The sequence below is a fragment of the Aythya marila genome (assembly GCF_965140915.1).
Source record: "Aythya marila genome assembly, chromosome: 4".
Taxonomy (NCBI): Eukaryota; Metazoa; Chordata; class Aves; order Anseriformes; family Anatidae; genus Aythya; species Aythya marila.
In genome coordinates, this window is record NC_139045.1 from 70,803,895 (window position 1) to 70,826,201 (window position 22,307).

Below are 22,307 nucleotides of genomic sequence, written 5' to 3' on the forward strand. Positions count from 1 at the left end.
TCCGGAGCTGCTTCCCCCCTCCAGGAGACTTAGGGGGGGCTGGAGCCAGCAGCATTTCCCCCCTCGTCCCGGCCGCCTTGTTCTTCCTGCGGGAGAGTAATTCTCCCAGGAGGATCTGGAGTCGGTAGCAGAGCGGTAACCGAAGGAGGGAGGTTTTTGGGGGAGGCACGAAGGGCAAAGGGGCGAAGGGAGAGGACCGGGAGGGCGCTGGAGCCTCCCCCGCTCCCCATCCCGCCGCGCACGGCTGGGAAGGCGGCGTGAAGCCGGGCACCCCCCGGCTCGCAGCTCGGGATTTCGGTGAGGGGAACGAGCGCTAGGAAGGGAAAAGTGTGTGTGTGTGTAGTGGGGGGGTGTCGGCAAGCAAAGCAAATCCCCGATTTCCCCGGGGAGGGAGAGGGGTGAGGAAAAAAAATAAATAAATAAACCGCAGAGCGCGCACGGTGTGGGTCGCGGCGAGGCTCCGGGGGGCAGGATTTCTCTTCCATCGCCTGGAAGGGCGAGATTAAAGAAGAAAGTGGGAGTGGGGTGGGAGGGAAGGGAAGGGAAGAGGGGGGGGGATGAACAAAGGAGATTGGCAGCACAGCTGTTTTGGGAAGAGAAAAAAAAAAAAAAAAAAAGCCAGCCTTCCTGTTTCTTTAAAGCCGCTCATCTGCGCCGCGGCGGCGGCGGCGGGCCGGCTGCCGGCGCTGCGAGAGGACAGCCAGCCAGCCAGCCAGCCGGACAGACAGACGGACAGAGCCGGGGCTCCCCTGCCCGCCGAGCCAGAGGGGGGAGCAGATGGGAGGCTGGAGGCACGGGGAGGCAGCGGCCCCGGGAGCGGAGCGGTGAGGCTCAACCTTGCGGCTCCCCCCGACCCCGACCTCCCCGAGCCGCCGCCGTGCGCCATGCGGAGCACCCCGCTGAGCGAAGGCGAGCCCTGGCCTCGCCTCTGCCCCTCGGAGCTGGGCTCCCTGAAGCGGCTGAGGCGCAAGCAGCCCAGCTGCAAAAGTTTCCGCGTCCAGCTTCAAGTGCTGAGCGGCAGGAGGCCGGGGCTCCGAGCCCCCCCGACGCCCCCCGACGCCCCGACGGCCGCTTGGGACCCGCGGGGCGCCGCGCTCCGAGCCGCAGCCTCCGCTCCGCCGCCGCCCCCCGCAGCCTCCGCCGCAGCCTCCCGGCCTCCGCCGCCGCCTCCCGCCGCTGCCTCCCCGCGGCCCCGAGCCTCCGAAGCAGCCGGAGTGTCGCCGGAGATCAAAGCCCTGCAGCAGACCCGGCGGCTGCTGGCCAACGCCCGGGAGAGGACCCGGGTGCACACCATCAGCGCCGCCTTCGAGGCGCTGAGGAAGCAGGTACCTGCCGGCCGGCTTGCCCATCTGTCTGTCTGTCTGTCTGTCCCCGTCGCTGCTGTCCGTCCTGTCGTCCCCAGCCGCTTTCCAGCCCGCTTCGGGGCGCCGCAACCCCCCGGGGAGGGAGGTGGGATGCGGGGGAGAGGCTGGTGTGGGGTGCAGGGCGGGCAGGGAATGCGTGGAAGCCCCAACCTTACTTACATCTATGCTAACAATATGGATAAATAAGGGGTTTTTATTTTGCTTGTGTTCAGAAACTTTGGGACCTTTTCCCCAGAGGCAGGACGGAACAGTGGGAAATGAAATAAACCCCCCCAAAAAACCCTCTCTGAGCAAACAGTGAGGGTGAAGGGAGGCGTGTGCCCAAACTGCGGGTCGGGGTGATGCTCCTGCCCTAGGAGCACGTGGACTCACTAGGTCCCCTATTAGGGTGGGTGGGCTGCCCCCACGTTGATTTTTGCACAGGGTGGCTCGCCCCTAAGGCCCCGTGGGGTTCCCACAGCCACCCCTGAAGCTTTCAGTGTGACAGCTGAGTTAGGCTGGGCTCCCTTCCAGGCTAGTTTCCCGTGATCTTTACTATAGCGCCTGCTTGAAGTGTGTACAGTGCTGGGCTTTCTCCTCGAGAGGTCTTGAAAAACCCTCGTGGGCTCCCGTGAATGAATAATAGGGGCGTTCTCGCTGGCAGGGTGGAGCTTCCGAAAGGTAAACAGTGTTTTGGACAAAATCCCTCCATCCCCATCACCTCCCTGGCACGTGGAAGGCGATGGGGGATCTGGGGAAGGAAGCAAAGCCGTGCCCCGGCGTCAAGGTTCCTGTGCCTTCCCCTTGGGGATAAATCAGTGCCCGACCCCACTAGGGCCCTATAAACCTCTCTGTGGGCAGGCACCCTGCAGCAGCTCGCTGCTGGCCGAGGATCTGCTGTCAGGCTGCAAACCCAGCCGTGCCGGCTGTGCCGCCAGCTGCCAGCAGGACTGATCCAGGTGCTCGGGAAGGAGGAGATGTGCAGGGCTTGGAAGGCTGCAGATGCATCTCGGGGAGATGCTGAGCATCAGATATCCCAGGCTGGTCCAGTGGGGGCAGCTCTGCAGGCGGGGGGCTCACAGACCCCCACGGGCAGGTTTATGGCTACCGTCTTCCAGCTTTGACCCTATTCCCAGAGTCTGCTCGCTTTAGGGCTCAGCCCTGCTTGTTCCCATCTCCTTTTCTCTCCGGGATGCCTCCAGCCCATCCCAGTGACCGCTGGGTGGCTGCACCCTGAGGATTAATCCTGCCCCAGCACCCAGCTCTGCAAGCTTTGCAGCTCCCACCTGGCAGGCAGCGCAGGCTGGGGCCGTGTGTCAGGACGAGCATCTGAATCAGAGCAGTTTTAATCACCACGTGGTGCTGGGATCTGACAGCTTCTGCTGTAATCGCAGCACTCCAGGACGTGCTGGGTGCTGTTACCTCCGGCGCTCAGAGACTGCCCCCTTGTAAATGCAGGCTCCAGGCTGGATGGATTTCGTTTTTGTAAGCCGCTTCCCTCTCTCGGTTGTTTGGCGACTGCGTGAAACGCGCTTGGAAGTGTCAGTCTAATTCTCCATGGACAGCCATCTACACCACCAAAACCGCAAGGGGAAGTAGCACTGATTTCCCAAATCACTGGCAATCTTGTTCTAGGCTGAGCCTCAAGCGCAAGTCAGGCAAGCAACAAATTAAAGCCGCGCTCTTTTGGGAAATGGGCAACTCTTGAAAAGCCTCAGATTCCTGGCCTTGGCCCTGTCTCCATAAATCATTTCAGCCCTGGACTCAGCTGGCAGCCCAAAGAGCCCGGAGAACAAGTTGCTGTCCTCTCTTCCCATGAAAGCCGGTCTCCAGGGGTCGGCACCGGAGCACAGTGGCAGGGCTGTGCTCGCCCTGCGGAGAGAAAGCGATCATTCTCCAGGAAACCTCTGCTGCGAGGCTTTCTGAGCGGTTTGCTGAGGGGTGGGCTGGCCGTCCTGGCCGGGAGGGTGACATTTGGATTCATTTCTGGACGGGCTGCCAGCAGCGGCGTGCTTGGTGCCGTGCGTGACATCAGGTGACAGGCAGCAGCCTCGCACGCCCGCGTGGTGCTGGCTTGTCACTCAAACCATCCGCGCCCGCAGCGAGGTTTTGGGGAGCGGGTCAGAGCCGGGGACGTTGCTTTCTGCCACCTCTCAGCCAGCGGGGCTGTGAAGTGAGAGCACAGCAAGGGTCATTTTGGGAGATGAACGCCCAAGGGGGGCTTTTCTTGCTGTCTTTTCACACCCCCAGGTGTACAAAAAGCCTTCAGCTCCACGCAGGATGAAATCCCCACATGCTGTCAGCCAGCAAGGCTGCACGCAGAGCTCGCTTTGCTTCTCCTTCTTCAATTCTTCCTCCGTCCCTTCCTTGTCAGCATGGATCAGGCTCTTAAGCAGCTGGGAGCCTTTTCCTGAGGCTCTGAAACCGATACGTCCCTGCAGAGCGCCGAGGAGCGCAGCGGCTGCGTGCGGCCAGCCCCATGCCCCTTCCCAGGACAGGGATTGGGGTGTGGGATCCCGCAGCACCCAGCACCCCCAGGGACCTCGTCCCCTTCCCCACCCTGCTGCAAAAGGTGAAACCCAAATCAGGATCGGGCCCACTATGGGCAAGCTGCAGGGTGCCTGACCATGCCAGGCGAGGAGGAGGAGGAGGAAGGGCAAGGCATCATCACAGCACAATGCCCTCTCCTCCCGACCCCAAAACGAGTGGCTGGCATGCAGCGTGCCGGGCAGACAGGCGGCAGCAGCATCCCCGTGTGCTGCAGCTGTGTACATATGGCACACGTGTCTCGGCTCGCCTGGGCTGGCTCCCCAGATGGCAGGAGGCTTCTTGTTGTTGTCCTCGTTTATGGTGGAGGGGGAGCCGACCGCAGTCGTTTCACACAAGGAGGGACTGATCCAGCCGTGCTGCTGAGCCCGTAGCTGTCCCCGGCTCGCCTCAGAGGTGGGAGATGAGATGGATGGGTGGCTGCCGGCTCCAGAAGGCAGAGCCTGCTGTTGGGACACATGTGCCATGGCCACTGTCCTCACATCTTTGTGTCACGGCCACCAGGAACCAGGATCTCTCACCATAAGGGTCACGATGCAGGACCAAAGTGCTCCTGAGATGCAGCCCCTTCTCAGTCCTCGCACTGGTGACCTTCAGATCTCAGCCTGGAGATGGTTTTGCTCCCTGAATCCCCCAGGTGTCATTTCTCAAGGTTTTCTGCTGGTGGAGGATCCAAGGCTGACAATGTGCTTCCCTACGGAAAACACCGCCTCACTGTGTGCCTGCTCCAAAACACCTCAAAAAGAGTGGAGACACCTCTCCAAGCATCCCTCCTGGGTGCTGCCCCTACTCCTCCGTTCACCTCCTTGGATATCCATGCAGGCACTGCCCTGCAGGCTCCTGCACCGTGTCCTGGAGGTCTCCCCACCACCAGAACCCTTCCCCCAGCACCTCGCACGCGCCAGGGTCGCGCTCGCGCTTCTCAGCTGTGCCGACAGACCCTAAGGTGGCAGCAAACTCTCCCTTGGTGGATGGAGACAACTGCAGCAGCCTCTCCGATCTGCTCGCTTGCACATCTGGTTCCTCTCCGGAGCACTGCTGTCCAGCTCCTCCTCGAGAAAGAGCCGGGGTCTGCGCCGGGAGCAAATGTGTCCGCAGACATTTATTTTCCCTTGAAGTGCATCGGCATTTTCCTAAATCTTTTCACCACTGCATTACCAGGGCTCTCTCCGCTTTAGCAGCTGACAGGCTCGCTCTCTGCACTCCTGTGGGCTCTGGGGATATTTTTGAGTTTTATGGGGCTTTTTAGCTGCTGGAGCTGAGTTTTTCCCCAGGTAGCATCCTTTCACTTGGAGCTGCTGGCATACATGTGACTGCTGCGGCTTGTAGTTAAATCGGGGCAGAAAAGACCCCGCTAGCTCCCACCAGGAGCCTGGAGGGACATCAGGAGCAGCAGCCCCAAGGCTATGGGGTGGTGCTGGTGCAAGCCATCTGCAGGGGGTTGCAGGAGCACGCTGGGCACTAAATGCAGGCAGGACCTGTGGCTTGAGCAGCGCCTTCACCACAAGCCCACGGAGCCTGAGACTGTTTTGGGGATGCATCATCATGTACTCACCGCTCCCCCCGTGATCCCTCGTGCCTTGCCATCGTTAACCGGGGTGGCTCGGTGACTGGAGCCAGCCCAGAAGGATGCTGCTGTTATTTAGAGCGTGGTCGGGGCAGAGTGGGCAGGCACTGGGGTTTAACAGCCACAACAGATGACAAAATACTGGCCTGGAGCAATGCACGGAGAGAGAAAAAAAGGGAGAGCCCAGACAAAAGGACAAAACTCCTGAAAACAATGCCTGCATGTCACCAAGGAGGAGGCCTGTTTGCTCCCTTTGCTGATTTTATCCTCTGATACAAACCCCGTTGCTGTCGGGAGGTATTTGCTCTGCCTGCCGCCGCCACCCCGCGTTAACCTCTGTGTTTTCTTACGGCTCCCACTGAAATCGGAGGAAGGAGCCTGCTTTCCTCCAGCGGGCTTCGCGTCCAGCCCCTGCTCCCGGCCGTCAGCCACTCTCAAATTACTCTCCAGGCTGCAGGCCCGGTGGTGGGGAGGTGGGATGCTACCCTGCAGCACATCCCCCGGGGTCTTTGTCCCTGCCCTGCATCTCCTTGGCCCCATACCTCTGGTTTCACAACGCGATGTGTCCCACATCAGTCCCAGTTTGCTCTGCTGGGGACAAGGGAGCAAGAAAACCCCAGCTCTGGCTGGTGGCCGCAGCTTTGGTGGAGCTTGGTCTCCTCTTCCCCAGCAGAATTTGGCCCATTCAGAGGCAGAGGTGACAGCCACCCTGCTAAAATGTCACCTGATGAGGTTTTCCCCATTTGGGGTGGCCCCTTCTGGAGGAGATTTGCTGTGCCCCATAGCCCCAAGCTCTCTCCTGTGATACCTTTCTGGGTAGTTATTATTTTGGGAGGTGGTTCAGAGCGCCTCCAGTAAGGTGAGGCTTTGCTGCAGCGTGATATTATTCATGTGTGACGCTGAGGGTTTGTGCTGCCTGCTCCAAGGATGTGCAGGAAGCTCTCAGGGTGTAAAACATCCTGGGATGGTGCCGGAGGACCATCCAAGCCAGAGCGGAGCCAGGCCCAGGGCAGCATTAACCAGACTGCTGTTTGGAAGGGATCCCTGGGGTGAACTCACCCAGCACCACACCTAGGTTTTGTTTGGAGGAAGGCAATTCATTCGCTCCAAGGAGTGAACTCATGTTCCTGCAATGCGAGCGCCGGGGGAGCCAGGGGCTGGGAGCGAACCAGGAGCGCGGTTATTTCACCGCCCGGACCCACCCGAGAGGAGCAGGCGCCTGGGTCGGGGCCGGTGCTGCCGCCCGAGCGATGCTGCTTTTGTTCTTGCTGACGTTTTTCAGCTCGCTTTGGCCGCCGGGTGCTTCGCTGGTGGCAGAGAGACAAAGCCTCCCACACCGACGGCACAAAATAGCTGCCCGTCGCTGGCCGAAATAAGGAGCTGTGGAGCACCCGACGCCGCGACGCCCACGGGACTTGGGGCTTGGGACCTCATCCAAGGCCGCTCCCCTGCAGGCTGTGCCATTTACCCACAGAGCTCGCAGGATCAGGCCTGCTGGGTGCAAAGCTCTGCTTTGAAGGGGCCCTGAAGGTCCTGCTCGGTGCAGCAGATATCCGTGGCAGCTTCTTCCGTGGGCAGGAGGAGCGGTGTTTGGGGAAGACCCTGTCCAGGAGCTGTACATCACAAGAGGTGTACGATGAGCCCATGGGATCATGATTCATCCTCTGAGGCATTGCTTATAGGCTCTCATGGGTTCTGGCTTTGGGCACTTCACAGGCTTTGTTTCATGGGCTGCTTCCCTGGTGTGGTGACTGTGACCACCAAATCCACCCACGGAGAGCCCGCTGTGCCGGGGGGGGACCGGCACGAGCACCCACATGCGTTCACCCCCAACCCACACAGAGAGAAAAATACCTGCTCCAAACCTACTCCAGGAAGTAACATGACTCGAAACCAAGCGGTGATGCTCTGCACAAGGCCTTCAGCCTTTAATTGAGGCTGTAAATCTCTCCTCCTCCTCCCAGTAGCTCCGCAGACGCCAGCCCTGCAGAGGTGACAGAGGCAGAAGAAACTCCCGCAGTCCCAACCTGCCACATGTCCCTGAGGTGCCTTCACCCCAGCAAACATCCAGCTCATCCCAGGGTGGAAGGAGCAATGTGAGGACACCTATGAAGCACCGGACATTTATGTGAACCTTCTGGAAATATTTTTGGCACACGGCGCCACACAGACAATGAGGCAGTGAAGTTGCGCTGCGTGCTCCGAAAGGATGGGAGGAAGAGGCAGCCAAATTCTCTCCCTGGCGGGGGGGGGGCTGACATGTTTTAACTCCCAGCGTAAAGACAAAACAGATGAATTAGAGGGCAGGTAGATTCAGCAGCTTACAGCGTGCTGCGGAGGAGCCGGCTGTCAGGAGGGCTTAGCTCACGGCGTACTGCAGGCGTTCGTCTGCCTCCCTGTCCCCCCTGCTGCAGCCCAGGGGCCGAATTCCCCCGGAATTCCCAACCTCATCCCTCCGGCTCCTCTCCTGTGCCCTGGGTGGGAATCGACTCTGTCTCGTGTCTCTGGTGGACGACAGTGAAGTGCCTGGCAGATGGCCCGTGGACTTCAAAGGGAGCATCTCTGGGCTTCTGAGGGCACCGCCTCTGATCGCAGACGTCAAGGATGGAAGAGACCTGTTAGGTCACATCCCGTCCCATCTTCCTGCCAAAAAAAAAAGAGCTCTTCTGCTTGGGAATCTGTCTCAAGAGCACACATCTTGTCTTGCTTTAGCCTGATAAAGCTGATAAGGCCCCTGAGGCTGCAGAGCCCCACTGCCGTGACCAGCGGGCATCTTCTGGTCCCTCCTGGTCTCCCAAAGCCGAGGAAGGTGCCAGCATCCCTTCCTTGGTAGCAGACAGCCGCATTCCTTCGGATCAGTGTGAAATTTCAGTTGCAGCCCCTTCCTAATTCCTTTTAATCATTGGAAATATTGCGGGCAGGACGGTGAGCTGCGCTGCTGAAAATCTATGAGGTCAAATTAGGGAAACGATTTAATTAACAGCAGGGGAACCCGAGCTCTCCCCTGCTTCCGCCTGGCTCCGAGCAAACCCTTTCAGCTCCCATCTTCACAGCTCTCCCTGTCGGGCTCTGACGTGATGAGCAGGGGAGGAAGGCAGGAGGGAAGGGCTCGTCAGTCCCCAGGAGCGTGGCAGACACCTGCCCGTGATGAAGACCCCCATAGCTCAGGTCCCTTGGGAGCTGGGAGGGTGGTACCTGCGTGTCCATGCTGACCTCAGGCATTTTTTTTCCCATTTCAAATACACTCAGTCTGTTTTGGGTTGAATTATGAAGATTTCTTGGCATCCAGGTGTGTCACCGACACCCTTCGCTCAACCCGAGCAGAGCTGTCCCCTCCTTGCTGCTGTCTCTGTGCTATTGAAAGGCCCAAACCAAAGTTTGCTTTCTTCACCCCCCCCCTCCCATACAAACACACACACACTCGGGGAAGCTTAGGATCTGGATCTGAACTAAGTGGCTCATTCCTCTCTCAATTTCCCATGTTTAATTCAAAAGGAAGCATTCAAATGGCAGGAGCCGAGCCAAGACAGGGAGGGTTCCTACAAAACAGTTATTCTAACACCGTTACCATGGCAAAAAAAACTCTTATCTCCTAATGTTCGTGCCCTGCACCCATCGCTGTGGTATCTGAGGTGAAACTCTTCCCGTGCACGCACGGGGCAGCTCCAGTTTGGACTTTGCTGCAGCGTGTGGGAAACGGGGTTGTGTAATCCCAGCCGAGGGCTTGGTCAACTCTGTTAACACTGAGGTCTTTTCTTGGAATCTGCAGCAAGCATGCCCCACAAAGCAGTTTGGTTTTGATTTTGTTTCTTCTTTAAATAATAATAATTAAAAAAGGGCAGCACAAAGGAAAAGAGAGCAAAACAGATGAGGGGAATAGGCGCTCGCCTGGCTTCTCGTGTTGTAACTGGACAGCGTCTGTGCATCAGCCTCAAGGACTTCGTGGTCTCTTTTCCTTCCACTTGATTTAACTTCCTCCTTGCTCTAATTCTGAAATTATTCCCACATTTCACTGAATCTTTCCATTTTAGTTTCCGCCTTGCTTTGGTCTTCCCCGCTGCCGTTTGATCTGGGATCTCCACTGCTCTTGCTACATCAGTGTCGAAAGAGGCTCGGGTGTTTCTGCTGCCCGAAGCAGTGCTTTCAAAATAACCCTCAGCTTATTGCATCTGGGGCCAGGTATGGCCATCTGAAGGCAGATGAGATGTTCCTCTCGGTGTTAGTGTGAGCAGCAGAGGTTTCTGCTCCATGCAAATGCCACTTGAGGCCACAGCAGTGGTGGCACTGGGTATTCCCTGAGGATAAATAGGTTCCTGGCCTCCTCAGGGGTATCAGTAGGAGATTATACGTACAGAAAAAGACCCTTTGAAGCTTGTTGGCTTGTTTCTGGAGAGCTCAGCTACTGCTGGGCACCTCAGCTGTATCACAAATGGCCCACGGGGTCAGTGGCATTCTTCCATTAAAATCCTCGTGCTCATGGATAAGGGTGACCCAGCTGGTATGTAGCTGTTTGGATTTCTGTAAGCGTTATGACAGAGCTCCTCCCTTCAAGTGGTTGGAGAAATTAAGCAGCTCGGACTCTCCCGTGGATGATCGGGAATTGGTGGAAGAGCAGGGAACATTGGTGGGGAAATAGGGCTGTCAAGGGTGGGTGAAACAGATCCTGGCTTGGCACTTAGTGAGGCTGGAGACCCCAGAGTTCCCCCTGCTTGAAGCTGTGTCTATGTGTCAGTGTGTTTAAGTGAGCAGAGAGATGGGATATTTGCTGGCAATGCTCAGCAAAGGTATCGATGTTTGTTGGGGGCAGCAAGGATGAGAAGAGCTACAGAAGGACTGTATGACTCTGAGTGACCAGGCAACACGTGACAGGTGAAGTGGTGTAGATCTAAAATGATGAGCAAAGGAAAAAACATACCAGATTTCCATGTGAAATGATAGCCTCTGAGCAGATCAGGAGTGATCAGAAAAGGAGTAGAAAATAAAGCAGATAACATCAGCATCTGTTAGATAAACACGCAGAGCACCCACAACGTGAATACTGCGTGTGGTTCTGGTCCTCCCAGCTCCAAAAGGACACGACAGCACTAGGGCAGGTTCAGGGGAGAGCAACGAGAGTGCTCAGGGGTATGGGATGGCTTCCACACGACAGTCAGCTAAGGAGGTTAGGTCTTCTCCTTTGGAAAAGGGGCAAGAGAGATGATGGAGGACTGAAAATGTGAGTGTCACAGTGGGGATGAACCAGTTGTTCTCTCTTCTCGTACAAGAACTGGGGGAGCTGAGGTGAAGACAGTGGGAGCTGAGTTCAAACAAGCAAAAGGAGGGCTGTGTTATTAGGAAGGGGGAGGAAACTTTGCAAGAGGGTGTTGTGGGTGCTAAAAAGTGTCAGGGGTTCAACTTACTCGATCAAATTCATCAACTTTTGTGGGTTGCTAATACAGAGGAAGCTCATCTAGCTGGGTTCGTGGAGCCGGCATTGGTTGGAGCCTGGGAAATATTTGGGGAAATACTATGTTTGAGCTGTTCTGCCCTTCCCTTGGCATCTGTGTGTGGCTGCTGTGGGGTTAGTGGAGGGGCAGAGCCTGCCTTACCTTACCTGAAGTCAGGGATGTGGCTCCAGGGATGAGCCTGGCGGAGCAAAGAGAAGCTCAGGCATGAGTGAGGCAGGAGGCATTAAAAACCTCCAGCCGTAAGCGGAGCATGACACCCTAGAGGGATGAGGAGGATGGAAGCTGGAATGGAGGCAGATGGTGGAGGGACACCCGGCCATTCCGGTGATTGATGTCGTATGAAAACTTAGATTGACGGGCGCTCGGACAGCTCGGGCGGCTAGGATGGATTTCAGATAAACGCCCGGCTCCAGTTTCCCGTAGGCAATAGACTCTTGTGCATTAAAGGCTGAATGACCTTTAGCAATTTTGCAAACTAGCGGAGGGGGCCCCAGGCCTATTTGAGCTCGGAAGATTTCTCTTAAAGCTGGACACGTCGAAGTTGCGTGCCTGAAATTGAGCGCACATGTAGCGCTCTGCTGGATCGTGATCTAAAGGCAATCAAACCTTCTGCAGCAGAAAACGTACACCGTGCATTTATTTAGACATATGCTGTTTAGTTTGAATCGTTTGAATGTTTCACATTATGCTAAAAATCTTCAAGGGTAAAGAGGTAACTTGCATCAGATATCGTGAGGGTCCTTCCAGAGGGGCAACGTGACGGGTGCTTCGGCAGATGCTCAGCGTGGGGCGGCAGGGGAGGAATTGCAGAGCAGATCTGGAAGCTGTAACCAGCACTGTCTGAGCATGAAAGCACCAGGTCATGACACGTGTCCCTTATGCCACTATTGCTACCTTATTCCACCGGGCCCCGATGGCTTTGTAGACACTCAGTTACTCAGGGCGAGTAACGCGGTGCAAACAAGGGGCAGACACGGGGGTCTGAGGTTTCCAAAAAAAACCAGGGTCTGGCCTCTGAAAAGCCAGACAAGGGACAGGCAGGCGTCGTGGGCCGTATCCTGCCGTGGCGTGTTCAGCAGAACTGCCCCGCTGAAATCAAGAGGGATCGTGCTGCTCCGTTCCCGCGGAGATCAGCGGGGGAGTTCTTCTGCAAAACCTGTTGGGACCATATGGCCGCGTATCAGCAGAGCTCCTATTTGTGTTAAAAGCTGCAAAGAAAATAACCTACAGTTGTTTTGTCATGCTTCGAGCGAGGTATTTTGTTTATCTGGCCTAATTTTTTTTTCTTTCCCTGTTACCCTTTCTAGGTTCCCTGCTATTCTTATGGTCAAAAGTTGTCCAAACTGGCCATCTTGAGAATAGCCTGTAACTATATCCTTTCCCTGGCCAGACTAGCAGACCTGGATTACAGCGCTGACCACAGTAACATGAGCTTCTCTGAATGCGTGGAGCAGTGCACTAGGACCTTACAAGCAGAAGGAAGATCTAAAAAAAGGAAGGTATGTTACAGCCTCCCCCCGCCCCCCAAATAACGGTAAAAGTTACAAAAGAAGGGGAAAAAAAAAAAAGAAATCCAAAGAGATTTCCTTCCTTTCTCAGCCTTTGAAATTTCCCCCGCTCTTTATTCCCCGTCTTTCTCCCACTTCTCAGCTCTCGCTTTTTCTCCTCTGTCTGATCTCGCAATAACTGCATTCTTCTCTAATCAAAAGCTTTGCTCTCCTCCCCGTGCTGCGCGCCGGGCTCTTCCTCTCGTTAGTCACCCGGCGCGTTTTAACGCGGGCATGATCCTATTAGCGTTGTCTTGTGGCGGTTATTTGTTAAAAGAAACCAGCCGCCAGCCGCCTGTTGGAGAGCACAAAACGCCATCGCCCGGCTGTGTTTTCTGTTTGGTTTAATCCAACACTTATCTCTGCGAAAATTGCCCGACAACAGCACCAAAAAAAAAAAAAAAAAAAAAAAAAGGAAAAAAAAAAAAGGAAAAAAAAAAAAAGGAAAAAAGCAGCTAATGGAGACATTGGACGTATAAACACATTAGGAAGATGTACGACCTGAAGGACGTGTGGGTATCTTGAGGAAACAAGGCTAAATCTAATTACGCATCGCATTCCTTTAGGTTACTTAACACTGAACCAATTAGGTGAAATCATCATCAAGCTGGGGTAGGAGGAAGCGGAGCGCTCGGCCAGCTTTCCTCTTGGAAAGTGACATGGGTAAATTAAAGGAGTGATTGATGTCTTTGTTCGGGCTTTTATGACAAAAAGAGTTTTGTAAACTCGAATTGAACTTCCCCCTGCTTTCTGGGCTCACTTGTCATGCAGGATAATAAATCAGCGGGACTTTAATGGATGAATGGACAGCCAAGCTGGGGAGCAGGCTCCTTCCCGGTGTCGTTAAGGTCTGCCTCCGATTTGGGCAGGTTTCCTTGGTCTTCCTCTTCTTCAGCCCAACAGATCATCCTGCAGAAGCTCAGTTTATAAATAAACACAATAGCACACTCCCTGCCGCTTCCTCTGCCTGTCCCGGGCCATGTTTATGCCCCCAGAGCGGCAGTGCCAGGCGAGATGTGCACAGAAAGACGTGGTCCTCCTTGCTTGTGGCCAAGGAGGTGCAGGAGATGGGTCTGGGGATGGCCTGAAACTGGGGGGTCATTGTGGGGTCCCTGGTCTGAAATTGGGAGTCCATGGCACCACGGGCGGTATTATCCCAGGGACCTGGTGCGGTGCCACCAACCCCAGGGCAGGAGGTGGGAGCTGGGATGTGGATCCCCACATGGGACGTAGGAGAAGGAGGAGGATGAGTATCCTGTATGGCACTCGTAGCGGTAGTAAACCCACTACAGGAAGATCTCAGGGGTGGTTTTCAGGCTTTCGGTGCCCGGTGGGCTGAGACTCATTGTCTTGGCTTATGCGAACCGACGCGAGCTTCAAGACGGAAAACTCCGAGCCAGATTTCAGACAGCTCCAAATCCCAGGGTGTTCACATCTGAGGGTTAGGGCTGGGCCCACCCTTAATTAAAAAAATAAATTAAGAATGAAAATCCTTCCATTTATGGCGTTTGCTCTCTACAGTTCTCTCCGAAGTGTGTGCGTGGAGAAAAGCCCCGAGCCTACCGAGAGCATATGAACAATGAAATTCTCACGGGGCACCGGCCGTGCTGCTTCCATGCAGGCCACCGCCAGCCCCAGAAACAGCGTCACCAGCAGGCAATCTGCATTTTCTTCTCATCCTTCAAGGATGTCCATCCTCACCCTTCTCCAAAGACCCTCTCCTAAAGGAAATCTGGGCTTTGGCCCCAAGGGAGGATCCCGGTCCTGACTCTGCCTTGCTTTTCTTTCTGGAAAGGGTCTTGCAAATGTATTTCTGACATACAGGAAAGTCTGAGCTGAGGATTGTCTGGGCAGCCCAAGAGCCTGTGGATTACCCTTGCTGATAGGAGTCATTTTATTTTAAACAGAATTTGCCCTGCTGAGGGCAAGAGCATGTTCAGTTGAAGGTGAAGCCAAAACCAGTAGGCATCATGGAGGAACCCCAAGCAGTCAGCAAGTCCCAGGAGAGAGAAAATGCAAAGCCAGGGTTGAGAGGACGCCCCTTAAGGTATCTCCCTTTCTACTTGGAGCCAAGCAATGGATGGCTTAGTGGGCACGAGACTGGGAAAGGCTGATGTCAGGGCAGGGCTATAGATCTGGGATAACTGGGCAGCGAGGATCCGAGCTCTGGATGTCAGGTGGTGTGAAAGGATGTCTCTCCTGGGGGGTCTTGCGCGGGCGGCTGGATGAGGATACAATGGCTTGGCCTGAAATCACCACACACTCATTAATTTGGAAATCGGCACGTTTTTCTAAGCCCTTGTGTGGTTTTAATCAGGTCTCAGATACCACTGCTCGCTGAGCAGTTCCTCTGAATTATCGACTTTGGGGCTTTTTTTGTTGTTGTTGTTTTTTCCCTTTTTGTTCTGCTTTAAAAATAAAATCCCAGCAAGCCCGAGCGCAGACCTCCGGTGCTTCAGCCGCGCTGCTCCGGTGGCAGCGCCCCGATCCTCTGTCCTCTCCCTCTTGTTGTATCTCTCCTTGCCTCTATCTCCCTCTCTTTCAGCTCCCCGGCAGATCACAGCGTGCTGGGCACCATGAGCTTTTCACACAAAAAAGTAGCTGGTTGGAGTTTGTTTTGGCAGGCCGGGGCTCCAGATGTTGCATTTGCTGGATGGCGTGTCGCCTTGTGCTTTGTTTTTTGAGGCTGAATTATCTGCTATCCCTAACATTAGGTTGCTGTGCAGACTGAGCTGCTGTTGCAATAGGAAACTTAATGGATGTTTTTTTTCCCCCCCTCCTTCCACTCCGTTGTGTTAATTAGAAAAGTTGGCGTTAGCCTTTCCAACTATTTTGGCTAAGCAAAAACAAAAAAAATCCCCTTCCCAGTCCTAGCTGCCGGTATAGAGTGATTTAAGTCGTTGCAATTGAGACTTGACTGAGGGTGTTTGGTGATTGGAGATCTCATTTATAAGTGGCCAAGGGGGTAACTGAAGGCCTTCAAATGTCTTTTCCCTAAAAAAAATAAGCTGCATTGAATGGGGGAGGGGGCAGCGGGTTCTGAAGACATTCTTCATTTTTGGTTGGTTATAAAAGTGCTCTGGGCCAAGCCCTGGCCTTCACAGCACAGGCAGGAGTCCCATCACGATGGAGATTTAGGTTGTGGCACCCCCAGCAGAGCCCCAAGTCCTCCTGGGGCTGTGCTCGGGTCCTGTCCCCAGCATCACCCGAATTCGAGCGTGGATTTTGTGGGGCTTCTGCTATGGGACACTGTTCACAGCCCTGTCCCCCGGTGCCCCGCAGGATGGCTGCCTTAACTGGTCTGGTTAGGGTATTTAGGGATCAGGGGTGCAGAGCTGCACTCCCCAGCCCCACAGAGCTCCCTGCCCCATAGCTATGGGGCAGCCCCCACCTCCCCACCAAGCAGCACAACCACAGCCCTTGGGTCAACACAGAGCAGCACCCGACCCCCAACAAACACCCTACGCAAAGCACCCCGTTCCCCACGACAGCCAGAAAACCCCTCCAAGTCAAAATTAAAAATTAAAATTAAAAAAAAAAAGCCTCATTTTCCCCCCTAAAAAACCTCCCCTCTTTGCTTTGCACCGGTCGCTCTGCTCGGCAGCAGCGGCGCGGCGTGCATGGGAGCCGAGCCGGAGCGGGGAGGGAGGGCTGGGTGGTTGGGTTGGGTGGTTGTGTGTGTGTTATTTTTTTTTTTTTTGGCTTCCACCCCCCCCCCCTCTTCTCCCCGGCTCTTCTGGCAGTCGCAGACTCCAGATGTTCGGAGCGCGAGCTGGGAAGTCCTGCTGGCGCCACTTGGGGCAGAGGGCAGGGGAAAGGCACGCGAGCTGGAACCCGGAGTACTCAGTCACTGCAGGACTTGGCGCATTCCCCAGCTCACTGCTGGCACATTCCCCGGCTCTCTCCTGGCCATCTGTTCCAAAAAAACACTTTCAGAACCTCATCATCACTCAGGATACAACACTGCGAGCAGCTGTTAGCAAGGCAGAAGGAAAAAAAAAAAAAAAAAAAAAAAAAACCATGCGAAAGGTCTCTTTGTGAGAGAGGAAACTGGGTTATGAATAACAGGCGAGCAGTTGGAGCTCAATAAAAGTTTTCGGCTGGAATTTAGTTTCTTGGGTTTTTGAGTCCCCGGGCCTGCGTGTGTGTGGATGCGCACAGACGCAAGGAATTAAAAATTAAAGATGCTATATATATGTGTGTATATATATATATATATATATATTCCCCGATAATTAAATGATATAGGAGCGTACACGGAATGAAAAGCCGCTCTATTTGTTGCAGTCTGTTGCACCGAAATTGCTCACGTTATGTATGTAATTATTGCATTATAGGAAATAGTTATTGTGGTGTTCTGCCATGCCTTGATGCCGCCTCATTGCTACTTTGCTCAGAGCAGATTTCCCACTGTAGGTAACGCTTGTTCCCACTGAAATAAACGTCGGGAGCAGCACTTTCTGCGGGCGCAGCTACTTGCCAAAGCGAGCAAGTCAGGGGCTGAGGCTGTAAAAGAGAAATGGTAGCGGCAGGCTTCATTCGTATGGCACCAAAACCACTTGCTTGGAGCATATTTTTTCTATAACTCTGCATCAGGATTCGGGATTTATTTATGCAGAGCCCCGAGATAAAGCCACAGCTCCCAGCCATGCTCTGCACGGCCGGTCCCGGCTGTTGGTGCTCGTTGTTATTGATCAGCTGATATTGATTATTGCAGCGTGATCGATAAACCCTTGGTGTGGTCCTGTGTGCCGGGGGGGCTGGTGATGAGGTCCATAGCTCCCTTTCTCTGCAGTTTGACTCAGCCGAGGTTCCTCTTTAAAAATAGTTCCCTTTCCCCGCTCACACTTGCAGGCGCGGGCAGGCAGGCAGCCAGCCTGCTTCCCCGGGGAGGAGTTGGACCACAGGAGAGCAGCGACCCTCCCCGTCCGTCTGTCTGTCTGTCTGCCTGCCTGCAGGACAGCAGGAGGGTCCCTGAGGGGGGCTGGATCCCCCATGAGTTATCCCTGCCCCGTGCTCGTTGCTCCTGCTTTGAGATGTCCCAAAGAGCAAACGTGGCTGGGGCAGAGGTGGGAGGCTGAGGGCTCCCCGCAGACCAAGCAAATTAACGGGGCTGCGAGGTTTTCCTTGCCAAAGGGATGTGATATGGTACCCCACTGCTGCATGACAGCACCAAATCCCTTGCTCCGAGGGGCATCCGAGCAGCTCCAGCGCCTGCCTCCCGTGGTGGGCTCCGTGCTGTGTTACCCAGGGTATAGGGCGAGATCTGCCCCGCAGCTATCAGGTAACAGCAGCAAAAGGAAAATGTGACTCGAGGAGCCGGGAGAAGCCCGGGAACAAAGGCTGACTCAATTCCAGCAGTGCTTTGATTTATAGAGATTGAAATGCTCCGGGATGCTGCGAACTCACCAAGGTCATTGGGCCAGTTGTCAAATTCAAGAGCCAGGGGAGTTCTGATTATTAGTTTAAAGCAGACCCCGTTGAATAAATCTGTCTTTGGAGCTCCTGGCTGGACTGGGAGAGGGTGGGGGAGAGGCAAGGCGCCCCTTCCCACCCAGCACACCCCACCATGAACCCCTGGGGACTGATGGCACTGCTGAGCTCCTCCAGCACGTCGCAGAGGGCTCCCTCCCTCCAGCCTCCATCCCATGTCCCTCATGCCGAGGCTGCGGCACCTCGACCTGCCTTCGGTCACCCCCTCTTTCTCTTCATCTTTCCCAGCTGCAGTATCAGGCAGGATTTATTCAGCATTTTAAAGAGCCCCCAAGGCACCAGAGAGGGAACCAGAGTCCCTCTGACTCTGGTGGCTTTGGATGAGGGCACGAGGCTGCTCCTGCGGGGTAATTCCTTCCTGCAGTGGGAAGGGGTTTGCTTGCCAGGATTGCTGTCCCAGACAGCGACGGGGGATGTGTCTCTCTGCTGGCTTTTACTGTTAAAGAGAGTGTTTGTCGCTTCCCTCCTTTTTCTTCTTTTTCTTTCCATGTGTGATGAATTAACCAGCATTTCTTTTGCAGCTCATTAATATATATTATTTATTGTTTGAAACTCATTTTAGGCATTTCCTAACAAACATTTGCAATACACAAGGCTGTTTATTATTCTCACACCTAACCTTCATTTACCCAAAATCCCAAGTCCCAGTTAATTGGGGCAGTTCTTCCTCCTGCTCAGGGCAGCGCTAGGTAGTGTGTTAGTAAGCAGAGACACCAAATCATTGATGATAATTGCAGTAATGAGCTGAGTTTCTGTATTTGGTGTGTGCCAATCTGCAGGGTGAGCTCATGCTCCCCAGGGTCTGCACTTGGCAGGAGCGGGTGGCGGGGGGGGGCCTTGTGTCCCCCATTCCCCTAACCCAGTGTGGATGCTCACCTGGGATGGGTCATCTCACAAGCAGCAACCCTAATTGTAGTATTAATAAAATAAAACATTGATGTCTTAATAAAACGTTCGTAGATCATAGCACCATCTGGGTTGGAAAAGACCTTCAAGATCTCCAACTCCAACCATCAAGCTGACCTACCGAGTCCCACTACTTTCTACCTTAATGTTACAAAATCCAGTAATGGAAAAGGAGAACGAGTACAGCAACAAGCCAGCTTGAGAAAAAAAAAAAAATGCTTTTGAGGCCAGCTTTAAGGAGTTTGACCTTTTTAGATGGTCAGCAAGATGACTAGTCTGTCCGGAGAATTGATGACCGTGTCCAAAGGACCGTCAGGGATGCACTGCACCCCAAAAGGCTCTTAAATCCACTGGTGAAAAGCAAGAAATTGTGGTTGGGCTCAGAAAACACGATCTGATTTCCAGTTTCTAAATTCCTCAGTTACTTAAAGGAGGATTTAGGAGCCCACGTGATGAAGGCAGTTTGGCCAACTGTGATGTGACCTCAGGAAAGAGCAGGCCCAGAGGATTTTACTGTGTTTTGAAGTATGCTAACGATTGTTTGTGGGATATTCGCAGGGCTTATTTTAATGTCAGAGGGGGTTTAGATGAGGTTTTCCCTGTCCAGAGCTGCTGCGCATTGGAGCTGTGCATTTTCTGGTGGCAGCTGCGAACCTGGCCGTAGCTGTCAGTACTGCATGCAGTTACCCAAACACACCTGCCTCGGCCTCTCCTACAGGCTGAGACGTGGGGATGAATCCAATAACCAAAATACCACCATAAACCCCACCTCCTGCCTGAATCCAGGCTGCCCAGCTCGCTTGCTTTCCCTTTGTAGTGCAGAGATTGACTTCTGAAACTGAAAATGGACCCAGAGGTCTTTTCCAAAGCAGGCGTTGGCCATCGTTTCTCATTCCTTGTCCTCTCTTTCTCCCAGTCCCTCTGCTCTATGAACTCTGGCTGAGGTCGTGACACCTACACGGTGATGCTCTACAAGCCAAACTCTTAAAAGCTTGCACTGTGGGTCAGTGAGTCCCAAGGAAACCCCAGCGTGCGTCACCCAGGGTCGTTCGTGCGAGGACGGCACGTGTTCGCTGTTCTGACGATGCCTCTTTCTCTTTCCAGGAGTAATAACCAGGAAGGGAGGGTTCGGAGGAGCTTCCAGCCAGAGTTACATCTGTTCTTGGCAAAGGTTGCGTGATCCAGATGAAGACTGCAAGCAGCTTTTTTGCAGAAACCCCTTTTCGAGATGACGATTGGCCAAGGAACTTTCTTCATCTCTGGAACAGAAAGGAAACAAAAAGGACGACGATGCTTCTTATTGTTTTTAAGCCAGCCACCTTTTAGTACGTGCAATTTATTTAGCACTTTTCCCTTTGCTTAACTGGGAAATGTTCCCCTCTCAGCTCATGTGTACAGTCGTTTTTTGTTGTTGTTGTTGCTGTTGTGCCAAAGATTTGATGGAGCTTCTACACTGTGTCTTATTTTTGCCTTAACGCTAAATCCTCGAGCCAAAGAGAAGTCAGAGGCGCCGCTCAGATCGTGGCGAGTGGGCCGGCCAGCTCTCGGGGAATTTTCGGAAATTTTGGGATCCTTCTGCGCGTTCCCTCTTAGTCCTCCCGTCCTGTAGCCCTGCAGCCAGCCTTCAGTGTGGGAGCGAGCTGGGACACAGCGCGTGGGGCTTCAGCCCCCAAGTTGTCGCCTTCCTCGGAGCTGCTCCGTGCTTCTGCCTCTTTGGTGATTGCCCGACCTTCCGCGGGGCAGCAATACCGACACGCAGTGAGAGCTGAAGCAGGATCTGTGGTGGTGTTTTTCTAATAAAGAAATAAAATGGAAATAAGTAGAAGCTAAGTGCCACGTAAAGCAATAAAGGAAAATCAGAGGGAAGTTCAGCTAGGCAGAGCGAAACGCAGCGAGGCGGTTCAGCGGGCGTTTCGGTTTCGTGAAGGCATTTTTTTCCGTGGGGTTTTCGAGTGGTCAGAAACCCGTGTAATGCAAAGGCATTTGAATCCTATACTGTACCTTTCACTTCAAATTGAAGTAAAAAGAAAGAAAAAAAAATGGAGAAACATTTGCTTGGAGTAAGCAGACTTTATAGGTAAACGCAGTTCGTGTGCAGGACATCTGCTAATGATGGGGGACAGAGCTCTGTGTTCAAGTACAATAAGTTGGGTTTCCAAACCCAGGAGATGAACGCATTTTGTTTCCAGTAAAGGGAAAGGTTTTGTTAGCGAGGCTGGGTTCAAAGCCCAGTTACAGCAGCGTAAATCAAGCACCAGGGGGTCTGAAGCTGGCCCGGAGCTGGGAGGGCACCGCTGAGCATCCTCAGGTGAGCTCCTGCTTCGCTCCTCGGCAAGGCTGGATTTGAGCTCCTCGGAGGCTGCCCGCTGATTTCCCTGTACAAGCAGATGCCCTGAGCAATGTGCAGGGGAATGTCGAGTGTGCCAAAAACCTGAGCTTGCTTGAGCAGCATCTGGAGGCCTGGGAGGGGGACCACGGTGACCCCCTGCTCCCTACCACATCCCCTGCCCAAGGCGGGGAGGAGAGAGGTCCCACTGAGGATGCTCGAGATACCCAGGGCACGCTGGGGATGGCTGTGTCCAGATCCCCAGGTTTTCATATTCCTGCTCACCACCCCCTGCCCTCACCGCTGTTCATTATTAGCAGCCCAATAAAATACATTTTTAGATTGACGTTTGTATTTCTTTCTTAAGCGTGGTTTTTGACCCTTTCTTCTACTGTATACATTAAATACGTCTTTTTAACTTCTAATTGGGAGAGGGGCTGAGTGCACGGACTCGTGCATGGCCACAGGAGCATGGAAAACACTGTGGGGGTGTTCAACCAACAAGGTGCTGGGTTGAAGGTGCATTTACTTTCAAGGGTCATGTTCCTCATGGCACACACAGGTTATGCTGCAGTTAGGGGCTACGGAAACACTGCGGGCATTTCCCTCTTCAACTAGCATCAAATATGCATTAAATTTCTGTAAATGTGAGAAATACTATGTTTTGATCCTGAGCTCTGCGGTGGCTCTCAGTTTAGGAGAGTTAATGATTATCAGTACAGCAAGGTCTGCAGGGAGAGCCGGTGATACAATACCGCTGATCTTTATTTGCCTTTTTTCCCACTTTTTAATCGCTGCTGATAGATAAGAAATTTGCTGCAAATGCGTAAGCCACAAGCCAGGCAGCACCGTCAGGCTGTGATTGGGGCTCTAGGTCACGCAATATCGTTTGTCCCTCTGATGAGGGAAACATTAACCCTTCAGATCAAGTTGCTCATTTGCACGTTCCCAATTTCACTTCCCTTAATCGTGCCCTGCTATTCACACCCTATCCATTTCCCTCCAGTAAATGCAGGAAGAAAGTCTCTAGAAGTTAAAAAAAATGAATGATTTTGCTTGATTTAAGTGAGCAAGGCTCTGCCAGAGGAGACGAGGTATTTTCTGGCTGGGCTTTGGAGCCCCACTGGAAGG

The 22,307-nt window shown here is 53.9% G+C and overlaps 1 protein-coding gene across 1 annotated transcript; it reads left to right on the top strand.

Moving 5' to 3' along the window:
• Positions 1-611: 611 nt before the first annotated feature.
• Positions 612-21,522, top strand: ATOH8 (atonal bHLH transcription factor 8). The gene is made up of 3 exons (XM_082759756.1): positions 612-1,325; positions 12,212-12,403; positions 19,955-21,522. Exons 1-3 carry the CDS (start codon positions 885-887, stop codon positions 19,958-19,960), a joined length of 639 nt encoding a protein of 212 aa, XP_082615882.1. The 5' UTR covers positions 612-884; the 3' UTR covers positions 19,961-21,522.
• The last annotated feature ends 785 nt before the right edge of the window (positions 21,523-22,307 follow it).

What these genes read in the sequence shown, in the direction of transcription:
- ATOH8 (XM_082759756.1), top strand. Translation starts at nt 885, where the DNA reads ATGCGGAGCACCCCGCTGAGCGAAGGCGAGCCCTGGCCTCGCCTCTGC. An exon ending in TCGAGGCGCTGAGGAAGCAG is followed by an intron (nt 1,326 to 12,211) that starts GTACCTGCCGGC and finishes TACCCTTTCTAG; the next exon opens with GTTCCCTGCTATTCTTATGG.